General features: G+C 33.8%; 1 protein-coding gene across 8 annotated transcripts in view; it reads left to right on the top strand.

The window, feature by feature from the left end:
- ATP9B (ATPase phospholipid transporting 9B) overlaps positions 1–25,811 on the top strand; it is a 156,222-nt gene that overhangs the window by 18,612 nt on the left and 111,799 nt on the right. For 4 of the 8 annotated variants that reach the window (XM_085571539.1, XM_085571538.1, XM_021553372.3 and 1 more), the window contains 4 exons: positions 6,888–7,038; positions 10,408–10,521; positions 14,142–14,250; positions 23,627–23,685. In XM_085571539.1, coding sequence (XP_085427665.1) covers positions 6,888–7,038; positions 10,408–10,521; positions 14,142–14,250; positions 23,627–23,685 — 433 coding nt within the window. The other 4 variants (XM_085571540.1, XM_085571541.1, XM_085571537.1 and 1 more) reach the window with 4 other exon arrangements.

Here is a 25,811-nt window from a genome sequence, read left to right on the forward strand (position 1 = left end):
CCTGAAGGTGTAAATACCTGTCATTGTAGTAGGGAGATTTCATCTGGGCTGAGAGCATTATTGAGGCTTTGTAATTGATAAAAATCAGGGATGTGCGGTTGGTGTAAGTTACTCTTTTTTATGGTTTCTCATTATAATAGCACTTTACAAATTTTTGCTGGGGCCCACAAAATAGTTGAGTTTTTGAAGTGCCAATTTTCCATTGATAAAATTACCTAGGATCATACAAAAAAATCATACAGAAAACATGGAGGCTATTGTATTGTCACACCTGCAGTGTTTACTTACACTGTAGTAGAATTAGTTACAGTGTTTTTATGTGGTGTGGAGTATTGGTTTGGGATACAATTGTGTGTAGATGCCTTCACACTTGAAATGAAGAGGATCATGTTAGGAGACAATTTTTGTGTGTGTTAGTGTATTCATGGTAAAGGAACAACTGAAACTTATTTCCAGTAGACAAACAGGGTTCTTTTAAGTGTAATGTAAGATTAAAGCAGTCTGAGACCTGTTCAGTTAAACAAAACTTAAAATTTCACCCTATTTTTATGGAAATCAGTACCTGCATCTGTCTGAGGTTGAAATCTCCACCATCTAGAATTTCTTTTTATGCTTTAAATGAAATTGTAAATTTTTCAAAGCTGTGACAGAAAGATGAACACAATAAAAGACTAGGCATTATTCTGGAGCCAGGCTCAGGGGGGCCCTGATTTCATTTGGGTTCTCAGTGAAAGTCTTGTGTTTGTGTTCAAAATCACTTTACATATTGCAAACAAACAAAAACCCCCATACCCAGTAGGGGTTTCAGTCTGTCTTGCATTGTTAGGATTAATCTCATTTTTCTGAGAGGAAGTTTTCATCTCTTACTTTGCAGCTTTAGAATTTATATTTTATAGAGTTTTGTTGCTACATGACAAACTGTCACTCTTTAGTCTAAAAAGTGTCACCTTCTTTGCAGAAGCAAATATGGAAGGTTTGAAAAAGTTCTGTGTACTTGAAAAATTATTTTGTAAAAACCTTTTATTTGGCTTTTAACTTCAGTTTAGACAATAGACTTGTTGATAAGATCTAAATGGTGTGAACTTTATTTGCAAATCTTCAGCTCTTTAAAGAGTTTTTACATTTGCAAGAAAAACATCATAATTAAATCATATGTTGTCTTTGATTTTGAACAAACTGAAGACTTAATTCAACCAATATAACTTTTCACTTCAGAAACTGCTTATTTCTTGCTTTCATAGCACAGTTAAAAGAAAACTTTGTGATATAGCAGCTGTTTTGTGGTTGTAATCATTTCCCCTTTAACTTACAAATTCTCTTCAAGCTTGTGAAATTATAATGCACATAGATCAATACTCTGGAGTTCTTTGGGCTGGATTGATTTCTTTCTCATGAGATTTACATTCCACTTGTTATCAAAAACCACTTTGTCCCTATGAAAATGGTGCCATTGAATGGCATTTCCATATGAAGTGAAAGGGATATCAAATGCTCGGATTAATTTGGGCTCTAAGATGGCCTGTACGCTTTCAATTAATCTGCAACATTTGTTATGCAGAAGCATGGGAAAATGCTGATCTTTTGAGAATGACATGACCACTGTGTTGCTTTTGGCCTGATTACTGAAGCTACCTGTTGAGTACAATAATTACAGTATGTTTTCTTTGCAGAACTAGTTTCTGCTACTTAAAACCTAATAAGGAAAAGCTGACCCTTGCAGACAATATAGAGCTTTTATATTATCTTTCCATTCTGATGAAAATGCTGTTTTGTGAAAGATACTGGCAGTTAAGCTTGTAGGATAAAAGTAATGAAAAGGAAAAATAAAAAAAAAACCTTTATTCTTAGAGCTGCAGAGTCAGTTGAGACTTTTACTTTAGCTTTTGACTTATAGAGATACGTTCTATTTATGAAAAAGTTAAAAGTTCTTATTTAAAAATTACTCCAGGTTTTTGTTTGTTAGTGGGGAGTTTTTTTGGTTGGTGGGTCTTTGTTGTTGTTTTTAGTTGTTTTGTTGTTTTATGAAGACAATGGTTATTGTTCCTCCACATTAAAATAATACATTAGGAAGCAGGTTAGTAAAATGCTATTTAATGGATATGGCTTGAAGTTCTTTTATAAATTTGGTTGAATTTCTTACATACCGTCTGTTATAGCGATACAGACAACACAGCTTGCAACTAGCTTATGGAAAAGGCTTTCTGTGCATGTGTTGAATTTTGTAGGCAAGGGCATTTGAAATACAAATTTAAATCAGTAAACAAATATGTACTTTATGTTTTTTTATTGCTGAATCCCTAGCATTATATGTGGTTTTACATAAGAGTTCAGAAAAATCTGAAGTATGTCTCAATAATGCTACATCTTTTGTTTCTAGCCTATTTAAAGCTTGGAGAATGCTACTGTCATTTATAATACAAATTTGCTGTTCATGTTAATTGAAAGCCCATGGAAGTGATACAGAAAGCCTATGGAAGGGTCTATACCCTTGATCAAAAATATGTTCTCTGCTAGGGAATGTTAATTTAAGAACAAATTAGAAATGTGTTGGATGGTAATAATCTGAATTACAAAAATTTTGGGTAGACTTTATTGGTGTTAAATTTTAAAATTCATATAAATTGATTAGGATTTCTGAGGCCAGCATGTCCACCTTGTATTCTTTCTGTAATAAAACAGTAATTGCTGCTGAGACTGTAAATAGCAGAATGTAACTGATTCATATTTTTATGGTAGTAAAGCTCATCTGAACCATGAGAATATTGATTTGGGGATAACCTGTAATATTTTCATCATCTGTGACTTCTCTGAGAATTTGACTGTTTTTAGCTGTGTCATTAAAGTTATTGCAGTTGTTTCCCAGTCAGACACGACTCTCGTGTTTGTACTTTTTGGCATTTGCTAAACTAATGATCATGATGGTGACTGTTGCTCTGTAGCAAAAAAAAGTAGTTTCAAGGAGGGAGACTCTGTGATAAGGAAGGCAGTGTAATTACGTTGCTTTAGGTGAATGTTTAATTTTAGCAGTAGAGAAGTCCTTAGCATCTTAGGAAATTATTCTACAAAAGAGACTGTGCCTAATCAAATACTTCATCTGTTTACAGTTCAAATTCAAAAACTGATTGAACGAAGCAGGGTTTCAAAGATTGTCAGGGAATTGTCTACGGGACTGTAGGCAGATCTGTCATGTTAGCTCACTTTCTTCAGGAAAAAGTTATTTTCCTTGGAACTTTTTTCCTACAGATCTCTCCTTTCACTTCTCACTATATAACTAAGCTGTCTCTTCTGTCTCCACATCCCTGCCTTGGAAAACTAACAAGTTTAAAGCTTTAATGCCATGAGTAGTTTTATCAAGTTGGCACTGAGTGGTATCATTCTGCCTTCTGCTGCAAACATATAACCTACATTGTTTCAACTATTTTTGCAGGTTTTTTTAGATTTTTAATGGTTGGGGATGGATATAAACAAAAATAATCCCCTTTTATTCTGCATTAGTATACAGCTTAATCGATTTGCAGGCCTGATTTTCCCATTCAGTTGCATGAGCCATGAGTATTTTCTTGGAACGAGAATCCACATCTTTGTTATGGGTGGAGGGAGGTACTGGACATTTCGGCAGCAGCAGGATCTGTTCACAGCCATTAAACTGATTGTGGAATTATGAAAAAGAAAGACTGGTGTTCATTTTGCTTTAAGACAAGTTTAAGTAATAATATTTCTCATTTGTATGTTACTAAATAACAGGGCTGAATTTTGAAAATTGAATTAACGTTACAATTTTTGTGATAGAATAATTCTTTGTCACTCTTTTAAAGTGACTGGGAAAAGCTAATGAAAGCACATTCCATTTTTGTAGCAAAAATAAAATGCATGTTTACGTCTATCCCACAGTGAGAGTTTAGTGAAGAAAATCTTAAGAATCCAGCATTTGAAACTGAAGTATTTTAAAGGTCAGCTTGTGAGTATTGCTGTAGTAGTATTTCCATAACAAAGTTATTGTTGCTATGAATAATTTTGCTATTGGCATAACCCTTAATTTTCTTTAAAGAGAATCAACAACTTTGAATTCCATTCTTTGACAAAATTAATTTGTAATAAGCATGAGATTATGTAGACTACACACAAGAACACTTTAATGGGAATTGTGGCAACGTAACCTAGCTATCAGACTTCCTTCCTTGCAGTATTTGTGTGTTTCATGATTCTGTAATTGTGAATAAACAGACTAAGAAAGGGCCTTAAGAGGTTTCCAGTCAATTCCTTGCCTGTATAGAATGAATTATTTCTATCACTGATGTCTGATCTAACCACATCTTAGAGATATGCAGAAATTCCAGCTTCCTTGAGTGTCTCCTCCACCTCTCTCATTAAAAGAGTTTACTCAATATCTGTCCATATTGTGCCACACCTGCTTATTGATTTACATTGAAGGTCTGTCATTAGTTAAGGATGGTGGGCCTAGAAAATAATCGTCCCTTTCCTCTTTGCAGCTGGTTTTTACATACTTGAAACCATATTATATCCACACTCAGCCTTCTGTGAACAGCTCTGTTTCTTTGGTGTATCTAGTAGTCAGCCTGCCCTGCTTTCTAGACCTGTACTTGTTTTCTTGCTCTTGTGTGTGGTCTCTGTTTTCCCAATAGGTCTGTTTGTTGAAATTTGGTATTCAGAATGGTCCTGTAAGCCAACTGAGATCATGCTAGCAGTGACTGAGAGAAAGGGGCACATTCATCACTTGCTACAAGCATGCTTGTCCACATGAATTGATGTCTTTTTTTTGCATGTGTATAACATTCTCATGCAGTAACTGAGCTGCCATCTGGTTTTTGAGCATTTCCTGGTTCTGTATTTGTGTAGTTAGTTATTTCTTTGTAAATTGTATTGCATTTGTACCTGTTCAACTGCAGTCTGTGTCTTCCAGGTAGTTTCTTAATTTTTCTGATCTTGAACTCTGATCTTCTCTTTGCATGTACCCCTCTCTCTTCTACTTTTTTTATGGTCTGAAAAAAGAAATATTCAGCAGTCAATTACCCAGTAAGTTCTAAATACGTCTTTAGAGATCTACACTGAAATTACTTTGGTTTTATGTAAGCTACTATGCAATTATGATTTTTCCAACTGCATCACTTCCAAGAATGTTCCTTTTCTTTTCTTATGATAAATATCTTGAGAGTTAAATTTTATTAGAGACATAGAATTATAGAATAATTTTTGTTGGAAGGGACCTTTAAAGATCATCTAATCCAGCCTCCCTGGCATGACCATGGATATCTTTCACCAGAACAGGGTGCTCAAAGCCTCAGGAGTCCACAGAGGGCATGCACTCAAGCAGTAGTGCAATTGGTTCTTCTCAGAGTGAAATTAGTTCAATTTTAGAGATTGTTCTTGACACGTCACTGTTGGTTGTGACTTCTGTTTTCGTACACATGTGTACAAATACATATGAATAGGTTGACTATACAGAATTAATCCTGTAAACAGTGCTGAGGTGATTGAACTGTACATTTCTCTTTTGTTATCAGATGAGTTCTTCCTATTGGTTTGAATACAATTTGTACAAATTTCTTAATGGTAGTTTTCTTTTGCTGCATCAAAAATATTGCCAGTATATTCAAAAACCTCACTAGAAATTGTTTCTCATGTCAACTTCATCAGCTCATGTAGCTGAAATCTGCTGTTATCAGCTCAGTCAACTGCAGTAGGTGAAGAGCATGGATGACCTGTCTGCTCAGTGTTCCTGATTCACTTGCCTGAAACAGACTCCAAACATGATTGAGGCACCTCTTCACTGTATTAAGAAATAAATACAAATAAATTCTCCTTTAATGTGTGGGATTGTAAATCAAGAATATGCAGTGTACAGCAAACCCACTTTTCTTTGAAATGGTCCTGGATGGCCTTTCTGCCTCTGTAGATAGTACTAGCAACTACTTATGCTCATTACATTATGTGAGTTGAGTCACATCCATGTTTGTTCCTTGCTTTATGGCTGTTAGTAAACAGTGTGTTGAGCCTCAGAGGCATCATTCCATTTGTCAGCTTTTGTTCCTCCTTCTTGTGACCCCTTCCCACCATTCCTGTATCATTGTTCAAAATACAGTTGTTTAGAGGTTGTCGTGAACTCTTTTCTATCTCACTGCTCATGGTTTAAACTTCTTCAGTAGATTTGTAAGCTGTTCCTTTCTTCTGTGAACTGAAGTTCCCCTGTGCAATCTGCATTTACATAGTGGGCTTGTTTTGAATGGTTTTCTGGTTTTGTTTGTTAGGTTTGGTTTGTTTTTTTTTTTTTTTTTTGTTTTTTTTTTTTTTTTTTTTTATATTTCACAGTATGACATTAGCAGTGGTATGGAGGAAATTGAAGATTTGCAAATTATGTGGCAATTGTATCCAAAGCTGCTGAGATCTTTTAAACTGTATCAAACAGAAGCCTTATTTCCTCTTCAATCATTAGCATAATCTGAATGTGAGTAATCTAAGATAAAGAGTTTAGCCAATGACTATAAGGCATGATGCAGAATCTTATTAACTAGAATTTTCTGAACCTGTGTCAAGGTATGGTGTAGTGAAACTTCTCATTAGTGTATTAGGATTTTCTGCAAAGAATGTGCAGAAAATATATTAATATATGTATTAAATATAAAAATATATAATAATATATAATTCATATAATAAATATATGAGTTTATATATGCATATGTCTGGGTGAGTTCAGTACTCTGAATTGCCCTAAATATTAGAAGCTAACATCATGCTTGCTTATATAGATGTGGCAAACATTTTTAGCCTGTTTTTCATAGGTATTTGCTTTCAAGGGTTCCAGGTTTGGAAATTGTGATCTTGTATAGTACATTTTTAGTTTTAAAATAATTTATTGTCTTTCTTTTCAGTTGTTCTGATTGGCTCATAAACATCTGTCGAAGAAAGAAAGACCTGAAGGCTCGTACAGTGTGGCTTGGGTGTCCTGAAAAGTGTGAAGAAAAATACCCCAAAAATGCCATAAAAAATCAAAAGTACAACATCTTTACCTTTATACCTGGGGTAAGGCCACTAAACATATTCTAGTGTTGGGCTGATGGTATGTTTTGTAGTGTTTTTTGACTATTCCACAAAAAGATAATTTTATTTGCCCAGGTTCTTCTTTTTCTTTCTGAATTTGTCTCAATGACTTCAATAAAAATTAACAGTCAACAGCAAGGCTGCATTTTTACTAAATTGTTTGGTTTTCAAAGGGATATGTACTTAATTGCAGTTTGAGTGGTTAGAATTCAGTAAAGCTTTTAAAATTTGAGATGAATTTCTTTGCACTTTTCTATTCAGCATTAGAAATCTGTAATTCTTTTTAAAAAAGAAACAGTTCTGCACGTAAAGGATTGACTCCAATTGAGAAGTAAATAGTTGAAAATTACAATTTAGTCCCATGGATCTTTTCTCATACTCCTTGCCGTTGCAAGTATAATAAATAATGAATTCCAAAATGCACAACTCCTTAAAGGACAAAAACAGCTCATATCTTCAATTTGTATCACAAGTAGGCCTAGTTTAATACTTTTCAGAGTTGCATTTGTTATTGCAGTCTTTTTGCAGATATTTTTGACTTTGAGTGCAGTTCTTCAGCCAATACTTTTGTTGCGGAGTGAAAAGTTTTTTGTCACTTTTCTCTTAAGAAGCCATATTGTGCTTAAATTTCAGTTTTTTGATTGTACTATACACCATGTATATGAAGACAAAAGAGACATTGCAGTTTTGTCTAGTTCATAGTTTTTAAAAAAATGTGATAATGAAATTTAGCAATAGAGAAACAATTTTTGAAATTTAAGTAGTTAACCTAAAAATTTATCCTAGTGTGAAATTATAAATTTTAGTATTACACTTTTACTCATATTTTTACAAATAACATCCAAGAGTCCTGTGTCCCATAGCAAAATTAATTTCTTAATTTTCTTAAATTTTTATTTAAGTAATCATGCTGATTTATAAGAGTATTGATTATATCCTTCTGGCCTCTCCAGTCCAAAGACTGACAGGTGTTTTGTAATTAATTTCCATATTAAAACAACAAAAAAAATTTAATTGCCTTGTAATTAAGACTGATCATCCCCTGTCAGGAAAATAAGATGTCACTTATCACATGTGGATAAAATATTCTCATAATTTTTTGACAAAGTAAATGTTTTCTTCCAAAGTTTAAATTATTAAATACACTGAAATTGGTTAAGCCACATATGCTTTCCCAAAGGTCACAAAATTCATTAAGCATATAGTAAGCCATTGATTATTGCAACACAAAATTTGCAGTGTGGATTACAAATCGTGAACCAGATTCACGTTCCTTATAGGGATCAGATGTAGTTTGCAATTTCCTATTGTGAGAGAGAATGTTTGTTCTTTTTTGATCTTTTAAAAATCCTGGTTTTACCCAATAGGTCAAGTCAACTTTTTAATTTGGTGCTAGTATTTGAAAATTCAGTGGTAACTTCAAAATCAAGTGAGATCCTAAATGTAAAACCCAGTTGTTGATGAAAATGAAATGTTTTCAAATTTTAATTTTAGATATAAAATAAGACTTTTCATTCATTAGAATATTGTGTAGCTGTTTTTTTGGGTTTTTTTTATGCTGCTTTACTAGAAATAATTTGTAGGGAGCATCAGTGTATTGGTTCCAAACCCATAAATATAACAAAGTCATAAATGCTGACTCCGGTGGTCTTATCTGGTTTAAATTTTGATAATGTGAAATTTTGTATTCTATTACATGGTTTTTTAGACATTGAGGCTGACAAGGGTAATATTCAATGATTTCATGTCCAAATACAAACTTAAAATAATGCTTAGATTAACAGAATTTTACTTGCTGGCTAAAAGAGCTGTAACATTTCCAAAATATCATCTAATTTCTGAACATTAGATAAAATACTTGCTGCTTCTCCCTTTATACCGGTCTGTTCTCTTCATAACTTCATATAGATCTTGATACAGTTGCTTAGGAATTTTGCATGAGCTTCCATAAAACATACCTTCTGTGATGGGCAGGTTTTGAAGATAACTCTCCTGAACTTCAAGGCACTAATTTCATTAGTTTTATGTAGCTGGAGACTTTTCAATTTGCTTAACTGAACTGAAGTGCTTAGCTTTGTATTGAATTAAATGTCAGTGGTCTGCCAGGATTCAAAAGATTTGTAGGAAGGTGCTTTTTAACTTCCACAAGATCTTCATCTACTAAAGTACTGTCTGGACTTTTATTTGACTGGGTGTATCAAGTTTTTGTAAACAATTGAGCATACAAGCAGAAATGAGTGTATGAACTTTGTTAGGAACACAAGGTGCAGGTTCAGCCTGAAATACTTTCAGTTTGGAAGAAGGCTCTGACTTTTCTGACAATTTCTGGTTTTACTTTTTTATCTTTACAGTTTTATTGGTAAGTCATGAAATAGCATTCCATGCTCTGAAAAAAAATCTTATGCTTGGTGGCTATTTAGGTAGTCTTTAACTGAACTGGCAGCTTTGAGATACCAGTAGTTCGTTGTGCTTGCCAGAAAGACACTTTGAACTTCCCTGAATATTTTTTCATAGCACATAGATTTTTACATAATTAAGTAATAATGTTGCACTGATAAGAACAATAAATGTGAGTCAAAGAACTTTACTTTTTATGCAGAAATCATTTTAATATTAACTGAATTTTAAGATTAAAGAATGGAGACATCTCTGTGGCTTTTTGATCTATTTTGAATGTTTTATCTTTGAAATAATTAGTTATTAATTTTCTTAAGTCTCAGTGTTTCAAGCTCAGTAACCACTTCTCTTAATGCTGCTGGAGTTGCTATATTACCCTGGCTTACTGAAGAAATATGAGAAGACTTTGAAGATTCAAAATTCTATAAAATTAATAATGTTCTTAGCATTGTAATTACAAACAAAGCAATCTTGAGAACATGTGGTTGCTGAAGTGGTGCTTTTAATTACTAAAGGAATCTCTTCATCTGACATTGTTTTTGAATATGAGTCAATGTATTCTGTGATAAATCTACTGTGGCTTCACTTAAAAATTGGATAATTAGCTCTGAGTTTAAACCAAATCTTTGATTTAGTAATAAGTATATCTTAGTACCTATATTTAAATCTTTGCACAGTGATCTTGATACATAGTCCAGCTTTCAGAATACCCAAAATTTAGCAAATTGCTTTATCAATGGATTTTTCTTGACAAAAATATCAGTTTAATATTAAATTTATGTAATCGTGTGTGATGATGTATAATATATTGTCCTATATAAGTATACTGTAATAATGCCATCTATAACAGTATGATATATAATAATTTTAAATCTCCTATAATGAAAAAGTATACTTTATGTATATTACAAATGGAAAATTTAAGACATTTATCTACTTTCTTTTTCATTTTAGGTTTTATATGAACAGTTCAAGTTTTTCTTGAATCTCTATTTTCTCATCGTGTCCTGCTCACAGTTTGTACCAGCACTGAAAATAGGCTACCTGTACACATACTGGGCTCCACTGGTAAACAGAAAAATACCATTAACTAGAAATTTGGGGTTTTTTAATGTCAATGAAAGGTTCATGTCTATGTACATTGCATAAACCTGCAACTGGTAAACTACAGTGGTCAAAGAACATAACAGAAGTAAAATGCTTATTTGAAAGCTGATGTTTGACAGCCTTCCCTTCCACTTGCCCACTATGCCTCTGCCCCACAGGCGAGGTCGTTTTTATTAACCAGCTAGTGCCAGTGTTTAATGCTTCATCCTGCCTGCTGGTCACTCAAGAGTTTAAAAAAAAACAACCAGCAAAAAAAGCTTCCGCTACTAAAGAAACTTACTGCATAACAGAGGTAATTTATGTGTTAAATATCTTTCCATTTATTGTTATTTGGTGACTATTTTATGTTTCTAGACTTGTTTTCAGACAATTTCAGAATTGTGAGCATAAATTTTTTGCATTCCTTCTGTATCAGTTTTGATCACAACCTTTTCTCAGAAAAATATTTTAAGCCATGGATAAATCAGGAGAAAATTGTTCCTTGAAAAGAAGTTATTAATTAAACATGCTTCACCTAATTGAGCACCCTACCAGTTGCACTGGCCTTCTTTTGATATGTCTTTTTATTATTGAGCTCTCTGCTGTATTTTCTTGGGAAACTGTTCAAACCACTTGCTTCTGACTCAGGTTTCCTATGGTTTGAAAACTGATTTTTTGTCAGAGGTGACCCTTTTGGTAGTCTGCCAGCTGTATTGCCATGATTTGGAATTATTTTCTTATTTGTAACAAGATCATTACCTTTTCATCTTTTTTCCCAGTCCCTCCACATTAGGTTTAAAGGCAGGAAGAGCAAATGCCTTATGTTTTAAACTTTTTTTAAAAAATTGGTATTTTTCAGTAGCATTTATTCTCAGTAGTGTTCAAGATTAACTGTGACATGCTGACTGCTTGAGTGAGGATGGTTCTTAACAAATCAATAGAGTATATTCTGAATTTATTTCATTCTTTTATTTGTTTTAACATGTGTCCTTTTAACTGTGGATAATAGTTGAAAGGATAATAGTTATGGATAAATGGAGACACCATCCTGGATGTTCTTCCCACCTCTCTTCCCAGAATTTTGCTTCTTCTGCAACAAAAAAACACTTTCAAGATAGAAAGCTTATTCAACAGTGGGATTTTAAATGGATATTTACAAAGTTTTGTCACTGACACAGTAAGAAAAGACAGAAGTCAACCTTGTCTGGAAGTTGCTCTATTCACCATGATGTGCTGTGTGTAGTGCTACACATTAGTAGGATAGTAAGGAAAATAAATCATTAAACCCTTAGCATCTCAGCTCACTTCTGTCCTTCTCAAAGAAGGGAGAAAATACTGTATTTTGTGAACACCAGTGATCTGTTCTTTATGGTTGTCTTATTCAAAGGTATTTTGAACTATGCATCCCAGTTTTCACATATAGCTTGAAAATACCAGTGTTTCAATATATTTTTTTGCTAAACTCACTTGTTTGTACTTTAATAGCTTTTCTACTAATAATCAACCTCCATGTAAAAGGCTGAAATTGAATGTTGAGCAATGCAAAGCATCCATTAAGAAAATACATAACATTTAAGTCTGATTGGTTGGTCTTCATTTGCTGCTTAACAAATCAGTTTAGGTTTTTTGAAGGACATGTAACTACTGATAAATCTTCAGTAATAATCAGAGGAGCAACTATGACTTGTATTTTCTCTCAACATTTTAAAGGAAAATTGTTTGCCCTCATACATAAAACCAAATGACTAGAAGCTGATTATTGCTAGAACTGGTTTGGGCTTTTTTTGATGGTCTATGTAGATTTTGTGGGTTGTTTTGTTAGGATTCTTTTTGCTTTTGATTTATTTCAACAGTTTTTTACAATACAGATACAGTAATATCAAGCCCCAGATTTCTTATTTTGCTAATTTATTTTCAATTTTTTTAGGGAATGGACTTCTCATTCCACTCCAGCATACAAAAGATTTTAAAGCATACAAGTTTGGTTGTAGACAGTACACTAAAGATACTTACCTGCTTACAGTTAAAGTAAGATGACAGGTTCCTTTGTTAAACTGGCTTCACAATTTTAGCTCTCCTTTGGAAGAGTATCAACTTCCTTTGAGCAAATGAGTAAAAAGAGAAATGTCTTTCTTAAATTGTTCCTCATAGTCATGGTCAACTGTACTCAGCTGCTCAGCAAGAGGCTGCTAGAGGAAATTGTTGCAAGTAGCACCTTGCATTGTGTTTTGATTACTGTCTACTAACAAGGTGTGTGCAAATGAGAAATATGTTTGAAGGTACTTCAGGAGTGCCCTTTTTTATGTGGCTTATATATCTATATTGCCAAAGCATATGAAAATACTGCTGTCAGAAAGGGAGAAAATCTGATTTTTTTCATTCAATTATGCCCTGGGGAGTAAAAAGAGAATGCTTTCTGCATAGGTAGTTTTTTGTTCTATGTAGTTTCACTATAATTGTAGCCAATGTAAACTTGAACAAATAAGTAGTGCTCAACTGTAAGGTCACATCTGAATAAGTGTTGGAACTTTGGTCTGGAACTGCAAAATATTGTTAAAATCTGTAGGAAGATTTTAGTCAATACTTTTAGGAAAACTCTACACCTTCACTCCTTTCATATTGCTGTGACATTAGGGGAAGTTTGGCAAACTGTGAACTTCTGCAGGAGAAGTCTAATGGCATAAATTTTCTTCTATAAAATAGTGGTGGTTGTCTGAAGCTAGATGGATAATGTAGAATCTTATTGTTGGTGGATTTGTTAATATTTTAATTTTGTATCCATCTTATTCATAGTGATGAAAGATCCTTTTACTGGTAAAAATTTTCTTTCTCTTTCATTGATGGTGAAAATCTCAAGTGCTGAGTCTAAGTCAGAAGATCTGATCTAAGGAGGTTTAGAGAGGTAGAGAGGAAATTTATGTGCTTATCCCTGAATTGTTCTGTGTTTGTTAGCTTACCACCCTTTCTAGAGACCATCACAGCTGAGTGACCATCACAGAGACCATCACAGCTGAGTGAAACATTCTGTGCATTTCCAGTAGAAGCTGCAGTAGCATTGTCTGTGAAAGGAGCAGCCAAAGTATCTTGACACTTCATTTTTGAGAACAAATCCCCTTTTCCTTTGTCCATATTTGTGATGTGTTGCTAAATAGCTGCATTTAAGATGCAAAATTATTGAACTAGCCATTAATTTATCTTTTTCTGTGTATTAGGAAAAAGACAACTTTTCAGCATTAGAATTGGAGGCTTTTTAAATGTTTTTGGTAAAGCCCTAAAGTTTGTGGATGATAAGGAAATAAGTTTATTGAAACTATAAAGGCTGTCTAAGTAATCCACAACATCTTCCTTTTGTGCATTTCAAAATACTGTCTATGTGTATTTGGACATAGTTACTCTAATTATATTTGTACAATGTGCAAGTATGATCTTTTTTTTCCTGGACTGAACCAAGATACTATTTTAACTTATTGAATAAAATACTCAAATCCAAATTAAAAAAAGAAAAGTAAATGTTCTAAGTACATGTTCTTACTCTGTGTAGTGTTCCTATTTGTCTGTTCTAGTGCTGAGAATTCTGAACTGTGTAATTGTATCTTTAACAGGGATTTGTTTTGACGGTCACAGTGGTACGGGAAGCTGTTGATGAATTTCGACGTTACAAGAGAGACAAAGAAATGAACTCACAGTTGTATAGCAAGCTGACAGTACGAGGTTAGCAACACCATTATATAAATCCTTAAAAGATTTCACCTTTTTCTTTATATATACATTTGCAGGTTTTCAGTTCAAAGAAATAACTAATAGTTTTAAGCTCTAATACTCAGTATGAAATTTATATTCAACTAAATAAAGTAATTGATTTTCCTTAGACAAATAGGATTGTTAAATTTGACTTGTTTAGGAAATTTAATAAATATTTGGTTGGTTGTCAAAGAAAGGTGTATGTATATAATTGTATATATTTTTAAAGAATTCTGCTGGTTAGTACCCTGACTTCAAAATGCAATTTACCTCTGAAATTGATGCTGAACAGTAACTCAACATTGTCAACTATGTATCTAGCATATGTAGGAAATAAGGGAGTAATGAATAATGAAAATAACTAAGATTCCATGGAGCTTTTCAAATTTGGTGGATATATTTGTGCTTAAGAAAAGGAAGGCGTATTGTGAGTCAGCTTCGATATCAAAAATATTAATTTGAATTTTTATATGTAATTTGAAATTTGTTTGATCATGCAATATGGAACAACCAGTTTTCTTTAATGAAAGGAGAAATCAGTTATGACATTTTTTGGACTCACCACTTTTAACAGGTTTTCATGAAGACTTTTAAGGAAGTGAAGCACTTCAGATGTGAAGTGACAAATTTTGTAGGATATTGTAAATTTTAAACATGGGCAGAAGAGAGAACTGTGCATTGCTCTTCACTTTTATGTGCTTCTTACTGTTAGATTCAGAACAGAGTATCACATAGAAAGGTGCCAAAAATATTATCAAATCCAATTAATAATCTTACAATGTGACCTTGCTATTAGCATCAAAAGGTTTTCTTTCTCTGTTAGCGATTTTCCTTGGCATAAAAATTCTAAAAGAGGGAAGTTAAGGGAATTGGAGGTTGCACCTCAGGCAGTTAGAGTAAATGGCAGACATTGTACCAAATGTAAACTCTTTTTACTTCTTCCTAACACACATCTCAGTGCACTCTTTAGTATATCTTGGTGAATATTTTCTGAAAGTCTGTGGGAAGAGTAACATCACCAGGTCTCGGACTCTTGATTAGAAACTAAACTCTTGGAGTAGCTCTGGGTAATATTCTCTCCAGAAAATAAATGGATGGAAAGATTGTAATGTAACACAAGTATGTTCTATATGTTCCCATTTTTTTGGAGTAATTGGAAGGTAAACAGTCAACAGTCTTGTTAGTGATGGCAAGGAAGCAGCATGGTTAGTGATGGCAAGCAGCAGCTAGGTTATAGCAGCTGAGAGGCATTCATGCTGCTTCCTTGCAGTGTAGATACTTGCATTGTTTTCTGGACTTTCCATCCTGAAGGGAGCAACTGTAGGGAATAGTCTCATGTTCTCTCTTTCCTTGTCAGTCTGAAATACTGTTATCAACATTTAGAAGTACAGCTGTTGAAATTTGGCATATAGGCCAATTGGCATAGCTATAATTTGTTTAACACAAGGGTTGCACTGCTGGCATCCAGATCTTTTTTACAGTCATTAATACAGTCTGTTTGGAAATAGACTCTTAATGGCTTTTGTTTCAAAGTTGTAATTTAAACTGCTAGTTGGCCTATTCATTTTTAAGATCTGTTATGATAGGCCACTGAACACTCACCTTGAAACAGATAGTACAATCCTACCCTATTCAGCAAGAGTGTTAGTAATCTGAAATTCTTAATTCAGGAAAGGCATGTACAGTTTATAGTTACCCTTGTGATGTACATGTTAAGACTGACAGTTGCTCTTTTGTGCTTCTCTTTTTTAAACATATGTTTAGAGTTAGTAGACATTTAAGTAGCATTTAAGTAGAAGTTTTGATATTACAATTTTCCCTTTCTCTGCTCCTGAAATATTTTGTGAGGGTGTATGTATTTGAAAAATGCTTCATTTTGTGTCTTCTTCTGAAATAAGGAAGTTGTCAATGAAAATTGGATTTGGTCACTTTAGAGATTTAAAAGTAGTATGCAGTAGTGTATAGGTAAAGTCCAGCAGTTATCAGGAACTCACACATAGAGAGAAGGGACTTACTAAAAAGGAGCTTTAAAAATGCCTCCTTTTTAAAAAGGGATATCAGAATCACAGAATAATGAGGTTGGAAGAGACCTCTAAGATCATCAAGTCCAACCTATGCCCTAACACCTCAACTAGACTATAGCACCAATGCCATGTCCAGTCTTTTTAAACACATCCAGAGATGGTGATTCTATCACCTCTCTGGGAAGACAATTCCAGTACTTTATTATTCTTTCAGTGAAATCCTAATATCCAACCTATACCTTCCTTGACGTAGCTTGAGACGGTGTCCTCTTGTTCTGTCAGTTGCTGCCTGGTGGAAGAGACCAACCCCCACCTGTCTACAACCTCCCTTCAGGAAGTTGTAAAGAGCTATAAGGTCACCCCTGAGTCTCCTTTTCTCCAGGCTAAACACCAGCTCCCTCAGCCGTTCCTCATAGGGCTTGTATCCCAAGAACCTCCCCAACCTTGTTGACCTCCTCTGGACACACTCAAGCATCTCAATGTCCTTCCTAAACTGAGGGGCCCAGAACTGGATACAGCACTCAAGGTGCGGCCTCACCAGTGCCAGGCAGGGGAAGAATGACCTCCCTGCTCCTGCTGGTCACACAATTCCTGATGCAGGCCAGGATGCCACTGGCCTTCTTGGCCACCGAGGCACATTGCTGGCTCATATTCAACCGGCTGCCAACCAGCACCCCTAGGTCCCTTTCTGCCTGAACACTGTCCAGCCACACTGTCCCCAGCCTGTAATGTTTCAAGGGGTTATTGTGGCCAAAATGTAGAACTCTGCACTTAGACTTATTAAACTTCATGCTGTTGGACTCTGCCAATCCATCCAACTGATCTAAGTCTCTCTGCACAGCCCTCTTTCCTTCAAATAGATCAACACAAGCTCCCAGCTTAGTGTCGACTGCAAATTTACTAATGAAGGACTCACTGGCCTCATCCATGTCAACTATAAAAATATTAAATAGAACGGGTCCCAGTACAGACCCCTTTTAACCTGTAAGACTGTTTTTGTCATTTTGACTTTCAAATTTTGGTGTCAGTGCCATCATGAATTCATACTTGAATTTTGTTCTGTTTTGTGTGTTTTTTGAAGACTGGTCTTCTACAGAAGTAAAGATTCAAAAACTCTGCTTACAATGAGCTCTGAATCCCATGCTGAGAATTATGTGCAATCATTGAATTAACAATGTTTTGAGTAATAACTGATTTTAAGAGTGAAAACATTACTGCAGTCACCACTGAAATGTATTGTATGTTGCCACAAACCCATATATAAAATCATAAGCAGTGATAAATTTCACTTTTTTCCTAATATAGGGTTCTAACATAATGAGGTATTATAAAAAAAGAGAGAGATCATTTTGATACAAAAAATGGGACTTCCTCTGATCATAATATTAGATCAAAATTTTTTACATGTTTAAAAAAGATGTGGGTTTATCTTATTTATCTGGGTAAAATAATAAAATCAAGTACTATGCTTCCATACAGTATTTTTAATAATAACTTTCAATATAATTACCTATTTTTTTAATATTTACAGTATTCTTCAAGTGGAAAAATTTGTTTAGGCCTACTATGCTAAAGTACAGGCTAATGGTTGGGAGAAAGAAGGCTTTGTTTCTTGTGAATGAACAAACTTGATACTGATTTAATTAAAAGCCTGAAAACTGATGCCAGTCTTAAGAGTCACTTTTCAGAGTGGAACTGCACTTTATACTGCTCCAGCATTTTTTTTCCTAATGATTTTATGACTTGTGCTAGTTTTACAGTCTTCTATTTGAAATATTTATTTTTTTCCATCTTAAAGTGAGAGAAACTGACATAGAGATTTTAAGCAGGTTGCCCTTGCTCAAACTGGACAGTAGAAAAACTTAAAATTAACAAGGCTGAGTGTTCAGTTTTGGTTGATAAAAATGAGAATTCAATGAAAATTATATCTAGTTAGTTGTTTTCCAAATTATGTATTTACTAAAGGAAAATAAACATTTGTTGCAATAGAAGTTGTTGGGATCTAAATTGTGATTAATTACTTCCATAAAGACAGTGTGGGTTGGCTGATTTGTAAACTAATTTTTTTTTATATAGCACTGCAGGAGATTAAATTGGAAAGTCTGTGACTATCAGGCTTAGCTTTCTGTTGAAGACTTCCTTAGTCTTGGGGAATCTTAAACATGTAAATATGTGAATGCTGTCATATGATTTGCATGTAGCTAGTGTATCAACTACCAACTTTTGAGGATAAGAGTATTTGCGCTAGTAACTGTTGAAGACTTAGAATTTCTTTCTAGTAATTCAAAAACTTGAATATGTATGTATTGTAATCAGCATTTTTAAATAATAATGAGCTGTTCAGAGCAGGAAATCAAGGAGGAATGGGACATCTCTTTTAAATGTTACTTATTTGTAGTTGGACAGGTATTGACCAAATTGACATCTGTAGGCTAATTCTGTTTCATGAGATATCCAGTGATATGCAGTTTCCTATTTGTCATCTAACATGGAAAAGCTCACCATGTTGAATGGTCATCCCTTGTCACCCCTGTTGAATTTGCAGTGTGTAACTTTGTACTTTGCGAGTTGGTGAACCTGCCAACCATGAAGTTAGAATTGTTTCTATTTTTTGAACCCTTCATGACAAGTGATGAAACATGCAAATCAGTAAATGCATTGAAGTTTTTAAGTTTAAATTTAAACATGGGCATGCAGGTTTGGGAGGTCTTCTGTTTCTCTTACCTAAAGGACAGTTATACTTTTGACACAGTTTATTCCCTTGTGCACTTAAGTATGACCAGTTAAAAGACTGCTATTCCGAAGCAGAATCACCTCAAGTTTGTGAACAGGCTATATTATCTGTTTCATTAATGAAAAGCCAGTTGGACAATAAAACTGTAAAACAATTTTAACTCTTCTTTTCTCCCTTTCCATTCTTGAAGTTGGCAGTTCTGAACCTTTCCTAGGGAGGTTTGTCTGTGCACTCTTACTGAAGTTTCCAAGAAAAAAAAAAGATCAAGAAGAAAATAACGTACTATAATAGCCACAACTACTAGTGGCAGAAGAGGCCTGCATCTGTCACTTTATATCATAATGTTTAACATGTTGTAGAACTCTCACTTTGCAACCTGCAAAGCAAAAAAAAAAAAAAATTGAATGTCAGGAGAGATAAGTTAATTAAATCATTCCATCCAGGATTCAAGTGTGAAAGCTTAGGTCTTGGCCATATCCTTATAAACTATTAAGGAATAAGTAACAAAGTTGAAAACATACATTTAAAACTGTGTGAAATTAGGAAAATATCAATAACCAGTAATTACTATACAAGAGGAAAAAGTATGAAAGCTAGTATTTTTCTTTTGGAGACCTAGAGTGATTTCAGTTTTTTTTATTTTTTTGGTTAGAATTTCAGATCTTCAAGAACAGGTTGTCCCTCTGCTTTGAAAATCCAGTCCATTAAGAAACCACACTATATCTGAATCTAGAGGTACAACATTAGATCTTTATTGCTTGAAACATTTCAGACCTACTGATGATTTTATTCAGACCATTTGCAACATACGAGTTTTAAAAAAACTATATTAATTTTATCTGATTAGAGAATCAGTACTATCAACAGAAACAGAACTTGAAATTATAATGTAAGAAAGAATTTAAAATAGAGGCCAGAAGAGAGGAAAAATCAAGGGCACTATTATTCCGCATTTTTGCAGCATTGAGGATATTGGAAAGAAGAATTTTACCCAATAGTAGACAGGACACATAGGAGAGAAGCTAAGAAGCTTTTTTGTAGACTTTTACAATTGGTGGTTAAAGACTAACCTTGCTTCACTATATAAGAGTTTGAAAGAACGCATCCTCACCTTGGACTTGTTAGAACTAAGTTTTCCTCCACTGCCTGCCTGCTGTGTTCTCTTCCAATTTCCTATATGTTATGTGTACTCTAATTATGGTGACAGTTCGGGCTAATGCTATCAGGAAGAACTTTCATATGGTCTATACTGCCATCAGTCAAAAGAGTTTTGACAAGTTAGAAACAAGTGCCAGTGCTAACTCTACAAACAGTACTTCAGACAGTATTAAAGGTACCCTAGGTAAGATGTAATAGCAACTTAAAAAGAATTTGAAAATGCTGTTTCTAGAAGTGTCTGTTCATTCAAGAGTGGCAGTCAGTGATGGAGGTACTTTTTAATAAAAAGAATCATATTTTATACACACATTTTGTTTACTTCATGTCCTGTTTTTTTTGTGTGAAGTACCTGTTAGCACATATGAGATATTTATTAGTTTTTCAAATCACTGCAGTTCATTTAAACTGGTTTTATCTTGGAAGTATAATGACTTACTACAGACACATTTCAGTGTTCCTGTTCTGCATAATTTTATACATTGCTTTAGGCGAAAGCCTTGCGCCTTGGTGGACTATAAAGTCTGGATGCGCAGCCTCTTCTGACAGCTTTGGACTTTTTATTGGTAATTACCCAGATGGTGAAGTGTGTTTTGCTATGGAGATGTTTTTAGAGAAAAAATAGTTTGCAAAAATAATTTATGCAGTGAATAACATTGGGTGTCTTTTTTTGTTTTTTCTAAATGCATCTTCAGTAAGATGTAGTATTGCATTATTTTAATGTTCTCTGAAACGGTATCTAATGAGTCTCATTTTTGCTAGCCTAAAAGAAAGTGTTTATATTGACTTTCCAGAATTTTAAGTCACTTTTTTAATTACTGCCACATTTTACCATTTAGTACTTAATGTAATATATCCTGCCATTCAAATTTATTGTGGAATTGTCCTGTATGTATGTAAGGCCTTTTCCTTATGTGCAAGGATGTACAGGATGATCCAACAAGACATGTTAGTGTCTAATAAAGAGAGCATTCTGTTTTGTTATACTAAGCAACCTGGAAAGCAATCTGATAAGGAAACTTTTCAATTAATTAAGTGAAAGTCCTGGAGTTGCTAGATGAAGTACAAACAAAGGTGCAGTGTGGGTTCCTCTTGGTGTACTTGGCACCAAAAATATTTGCTTTATATCTGCCCAACATCATGTTGCAAATGAACCTTCTACCTTCTCTTGGTCTTTCAGGCTTAGTGTCTTTTGGTCTTTACTGTAGGTGCACTTGTGGCCTGATTGTCGAAAAACTGATTGTTTAAGTTGAAAAAATTGCCAGTAATTGCATTTGGTTAGTACCTCTGAATAGTTTTGCTCATACATGACTGTATAGGTAGTGTAAATTTGAGACTTGACATAGTTCGTACTAGAATTTTTGTGGTTGTTACTGCTATAATCAAGTGATTGACTGATAAATTGATGAAAATTGTTAGCAGAAGAATGGAAAACAATATAGGTAATTCTATTCTTTTGGTAAAGCCAGCAAACTTAGAAAGCAAAGTAACATTACAATGTTTTTTCTGGTATATACTATTCACTTCTAGTCAAAACTTCAGAATTTTTAAGGAGAATTCACAGGCTTCTGCAGGTAAGTAGGTGAAATATGTTGATTTTATGTCAGACTGTTGTTTTAGTGGTCGAGCTTTAGTATTATTTTAAATTTTAAAAAATAAAAGCTTTTGATACATTGATACTAATTTAATTTCCACAGGTATCTCAGAAGTCTTGTATGGAATTGCTGATATTCTTGCTACAGCTTTTTATACCTTCTGTAGTCTTCTGCTGCTTCCTCTCCCCCCACAAATTTATCTATTGAACACTGCATTTGTTTTATATTTGAGAGCAGAGAACATAAAGTGCTTCTGGCAACTGAAAAATGGAGCTGGTGTATAAGGTCACTATCAGTAGCAAAGTTTGGCTCTCAGAAGTAACTTTGCAGATGGGCCAAACAAAAATTGTGATTTTTCTGACATTGCACATTTTCAAAATGCTATTTTAATGGAAAATATATCAAATATTAGCTGTATGTTACAGGAATATATATATTATTGGCTGAATTAGACATAAAGCAACTGCTGCTTTTGCATGACATTTTAAAGAGCAAGTACTCAAAATAATTACTCATAATATGAATCTTACTGCCTTTTAATAAATGTAAATGTAAGTATAAGGAATTTTAGTCTCTCTTTACTGAGAGCTGTAATGAGAAGGTCTCATGGATTTGCATCCTACCCTAGTTCTCTTTTGCTATACTTAGTATAACTGAGATGTGACTGTGCATTGATAAATCTGCTACTCATAGTATTTTTGATTAAGCTTCAAACTTTTTGTTGCTCAGTCTGTGCTTTTGTGTGTCTTCTGTTCTAATTCATTCCACCTGTCATTTAGAACTCTAACACCTTGCCATGTTTTGACATACTTTCCATCTTATACCTGCAGCTTGGAATCATGGTAGTATTTCTGTTGAGGGAAGATCATACTTACAGGGGGTGTGTTTCAGCTCAGCAGGAAATTCAAATATGTGTGTGTGTGTGTGTGTGTGTGTGTTTATATCCTCATGGGATTTTGGGTTTTGGTAATTTTTAAGTCAGGGAAGCAAATTTATTTTGGAGTTGTGGACCTGGGATTCGAACTCCTGAATTCCTATATTCTATTATTGATCTCTCCTGAGATCAATAATAAAGTATTTTGGGCAATAGCTTAACATCTCTATCTCAGTTTTCCAGTTCGTCAAATAAGAATTTTAAAACTTAAGAGTTTTACAAATATTAATACCCTACAGAATGTGTGGAAATTGAATTGGAAAATTTGTTGTGTATATTTTTGTGTGAATTGTTTACAGCAGTTTCTGAATGGACAGCTTTAGAGAATGAAAAACATCTATTCCAGGTTTTGATGTTTTACTTTTCTAGAATTAAATCTTTAGGCATTTCTTTAACTTTACAGAGTTTTACATATTTTCTGCTAAAATTGCCAACATTATCAGGCAGTGCCGATTGCATCAGGAACTTTAGTGGTCAAGCAAAGTTACCTGTTGGTAAATGTGCTGAGAATAACAACTTGTGTGCGAGATGGCTCCATGACTATAAACCTAATAATTCTTGTCAGACACGTAAGTGCTGCCTAGTAGATGTGAAAGATTTCTTTTCCCAATTTTACAACTCTTACAGATACTATAGATCAGACTTGAGCATGTACCATGTGTATTTTTTGCTCTAATACTTCTACAATAGCTAACTGGCTACAAGAGTGGAATTTTTTAAACCACTGGGTTATTTATTCAAACAGATGAAATGTATTTATCAATGTATTCAGCAGAGATCTGTTTTGTATCAATTGTAACATTTTCACTTAATTGTAGCATCTATGAATAACCCTTGCATTCTGGTATTTATATTCTTGTTATTCTTTATTAATGTTGATTACATTTCTTCTTTTTTTTTTAAGGTAAAGTGCAAGTTAAGAGTTCAGACATACAAGTTGGAGACCTCATCATAGTGGAAAAGGTTGATACTTTTAAAATATATTTTAGAGACTAAAGATTATTAACATGCTAATTATCTTCTGAAGAAAAGTGTGTCAAGGTACTTATCTGTGAAGTCCTAACTAGCTAGTATTTTAGTTCAAGTCCCTATCTGAGAATCTTCAAGGAGGTCTATTATAAAATTAATTATATTTTAACTGAATGTATATATTTATATTTTATGAATAGTTATAGGCTTAAATCAATCTTGTGAAGGGAATACAACTACAGAATTAAATTCTCTGTCATGTGCTGTGCTGAATGTTTTAAGATGTCTCCTTACTTTCTGATGGTTAAATCAGTGTTTGTCTGAAGCTTTCAAGGATAGTCTTTATTTATGCATATGTGTGTGTATTTATATATTATATTATTTTAATATAATATGTATCTAAATATATATAATTAAATAATAAGAAAGTTTTTATGTTTTTTAATGGACAGAAAGCTTTCCAGTTTGTTTGCAGATGGTGAGTGAGAGCTGTGAATTCTTCTTTGCTCTATATTAACATTATTTTAAAGATTGTTGCTTATTTCAGTTACCTTTCTGGGCTACTAAGAAGTTATTGTGATCTTAGAAGTCAGCTTAAATTTGTTGTCAGAGGTAACTGTTTTTGCTTAAATTAATTCTGGAAAAGTGACTCACTTTCTGGGTGCCTGATTCCCATCACACTTTGTATCAGAGAACTGATCCAAGGAGGCATCTCAAATTGAAGCTTGTAACTACTGATTGATTTGAAAAACATCTATTTCCTTCCTTTCTATTTCTTCTGTCGTTCAAAGAAAAAAACAGTCTCAAGCAGCAACCCAAGTCTCGCTTGGCTTGCTACTCTCAGCTTAAAGTTTATATATTTTCATGTAGTTTTCACAATTTCTTGCTTTTTTTCATGTTCTTTTTTGTCGTCTCTGTGTACCTTATAACTTTTTGGGTCCATCTGAGCAGCAAGTACTAGGCTGTACAAGAAAAGCACTAGTATATCCGGCCTTTACATCTGTTTTGCTTTATACCATGTTACCTTAGAGTGCAGGTAGAATTGGCTTGCACATGTTTGCTTCTGCCTATTCCAGAACTTCTAGGAGACTGAGGTACTTGCTTTGATTTTTGTTAGGGAATTTTTTGGCCCTTCTTGAACTGTAAACCTGGAATTAATTATTATAGAGTGTAGGGAAGACTCTGATGTCTACTTATGTAATCTGCTTTCCCTGAAAATCACTGTGATCCATTTGTCGGTTGGATTATACTAAAATTTGGAAAACTGGAGTTACTTTGGGGATCATTCTGTCATGCATTCTGTCATGCATTGCTATTTTAGCAGTGTTTGCAGTAGCTTAGAACTTATATGTTGTGAGTGTCTGAAGTTTCTAATGAAAAAAGTCATGTTTAAGGATTTAGAGAAATAACGAGTAATGGGCTTTTTGATTAAGATTTTAGTCAGGTATTATCAGTAAGATGTATATAATGGTTTGAATGTAGTATTTCAGTTTCAAGCTCCCTACTGCCCCAGCAGAGCTGTCTTTTTTCCTTTTCACCTAGCTGGGGGTGCTTTCAGGCTAATGAAATTAAATCTTTTCTGGTTCTGCTGAGGAGTGTATTTTGTTGGAGCAAGCAATTTTCAATTTCAGAGTATGACTCTTAAGCCAAAGAACTAGTCAGGAGTGAAATGTTCAATTGCTCACTCTAATAGCAGAGAAACAAGTTAACATTGTATTTGACTGGTAGATGCATCAACAGTATCTGCAGTGAAATTAATGACTCACTTGAGCTGAAGATCCATATGTTAACTAGTGAGTGGATCACAAATACTAACAACTTAAATGAAAGGTTTTTCTAGATTTAAACTTTGAATATCCTGTGATTGTCTTTTTTTTAATAGTCCTAAATAATTTCAAAGTATTTCTTAAGTGACTGCAATATGCTTAAAATAGTTTAGTTTTGAGTAATACATTTATTGTTTCAACTATATGAATAGTGAAAATTTCATATAGCGCTATTACTAGGCAGGATGAAGCCTGAACAGATTAAAATATTGCCTAATTTTAAAAGCTTAAAGGCATTCATATCTGTTAGCTGAAAAATGGTCTCCTCCCTTGAACAGTTGTCCTATTTCTGGA

Source organism: Lonchura striata, chromosome 2 (genome assembly GCF_050655825.1).
Source record: "Lonchura striata isolate lonStrDom1 chromosome 2, ASM5065582v1, whole genome shotgun sequence".
NCBI lineage: Eukaryota > Metazoa > Chordata > Aves > Passeriformes > Estrildidae > Lonchura > Lonchura striata.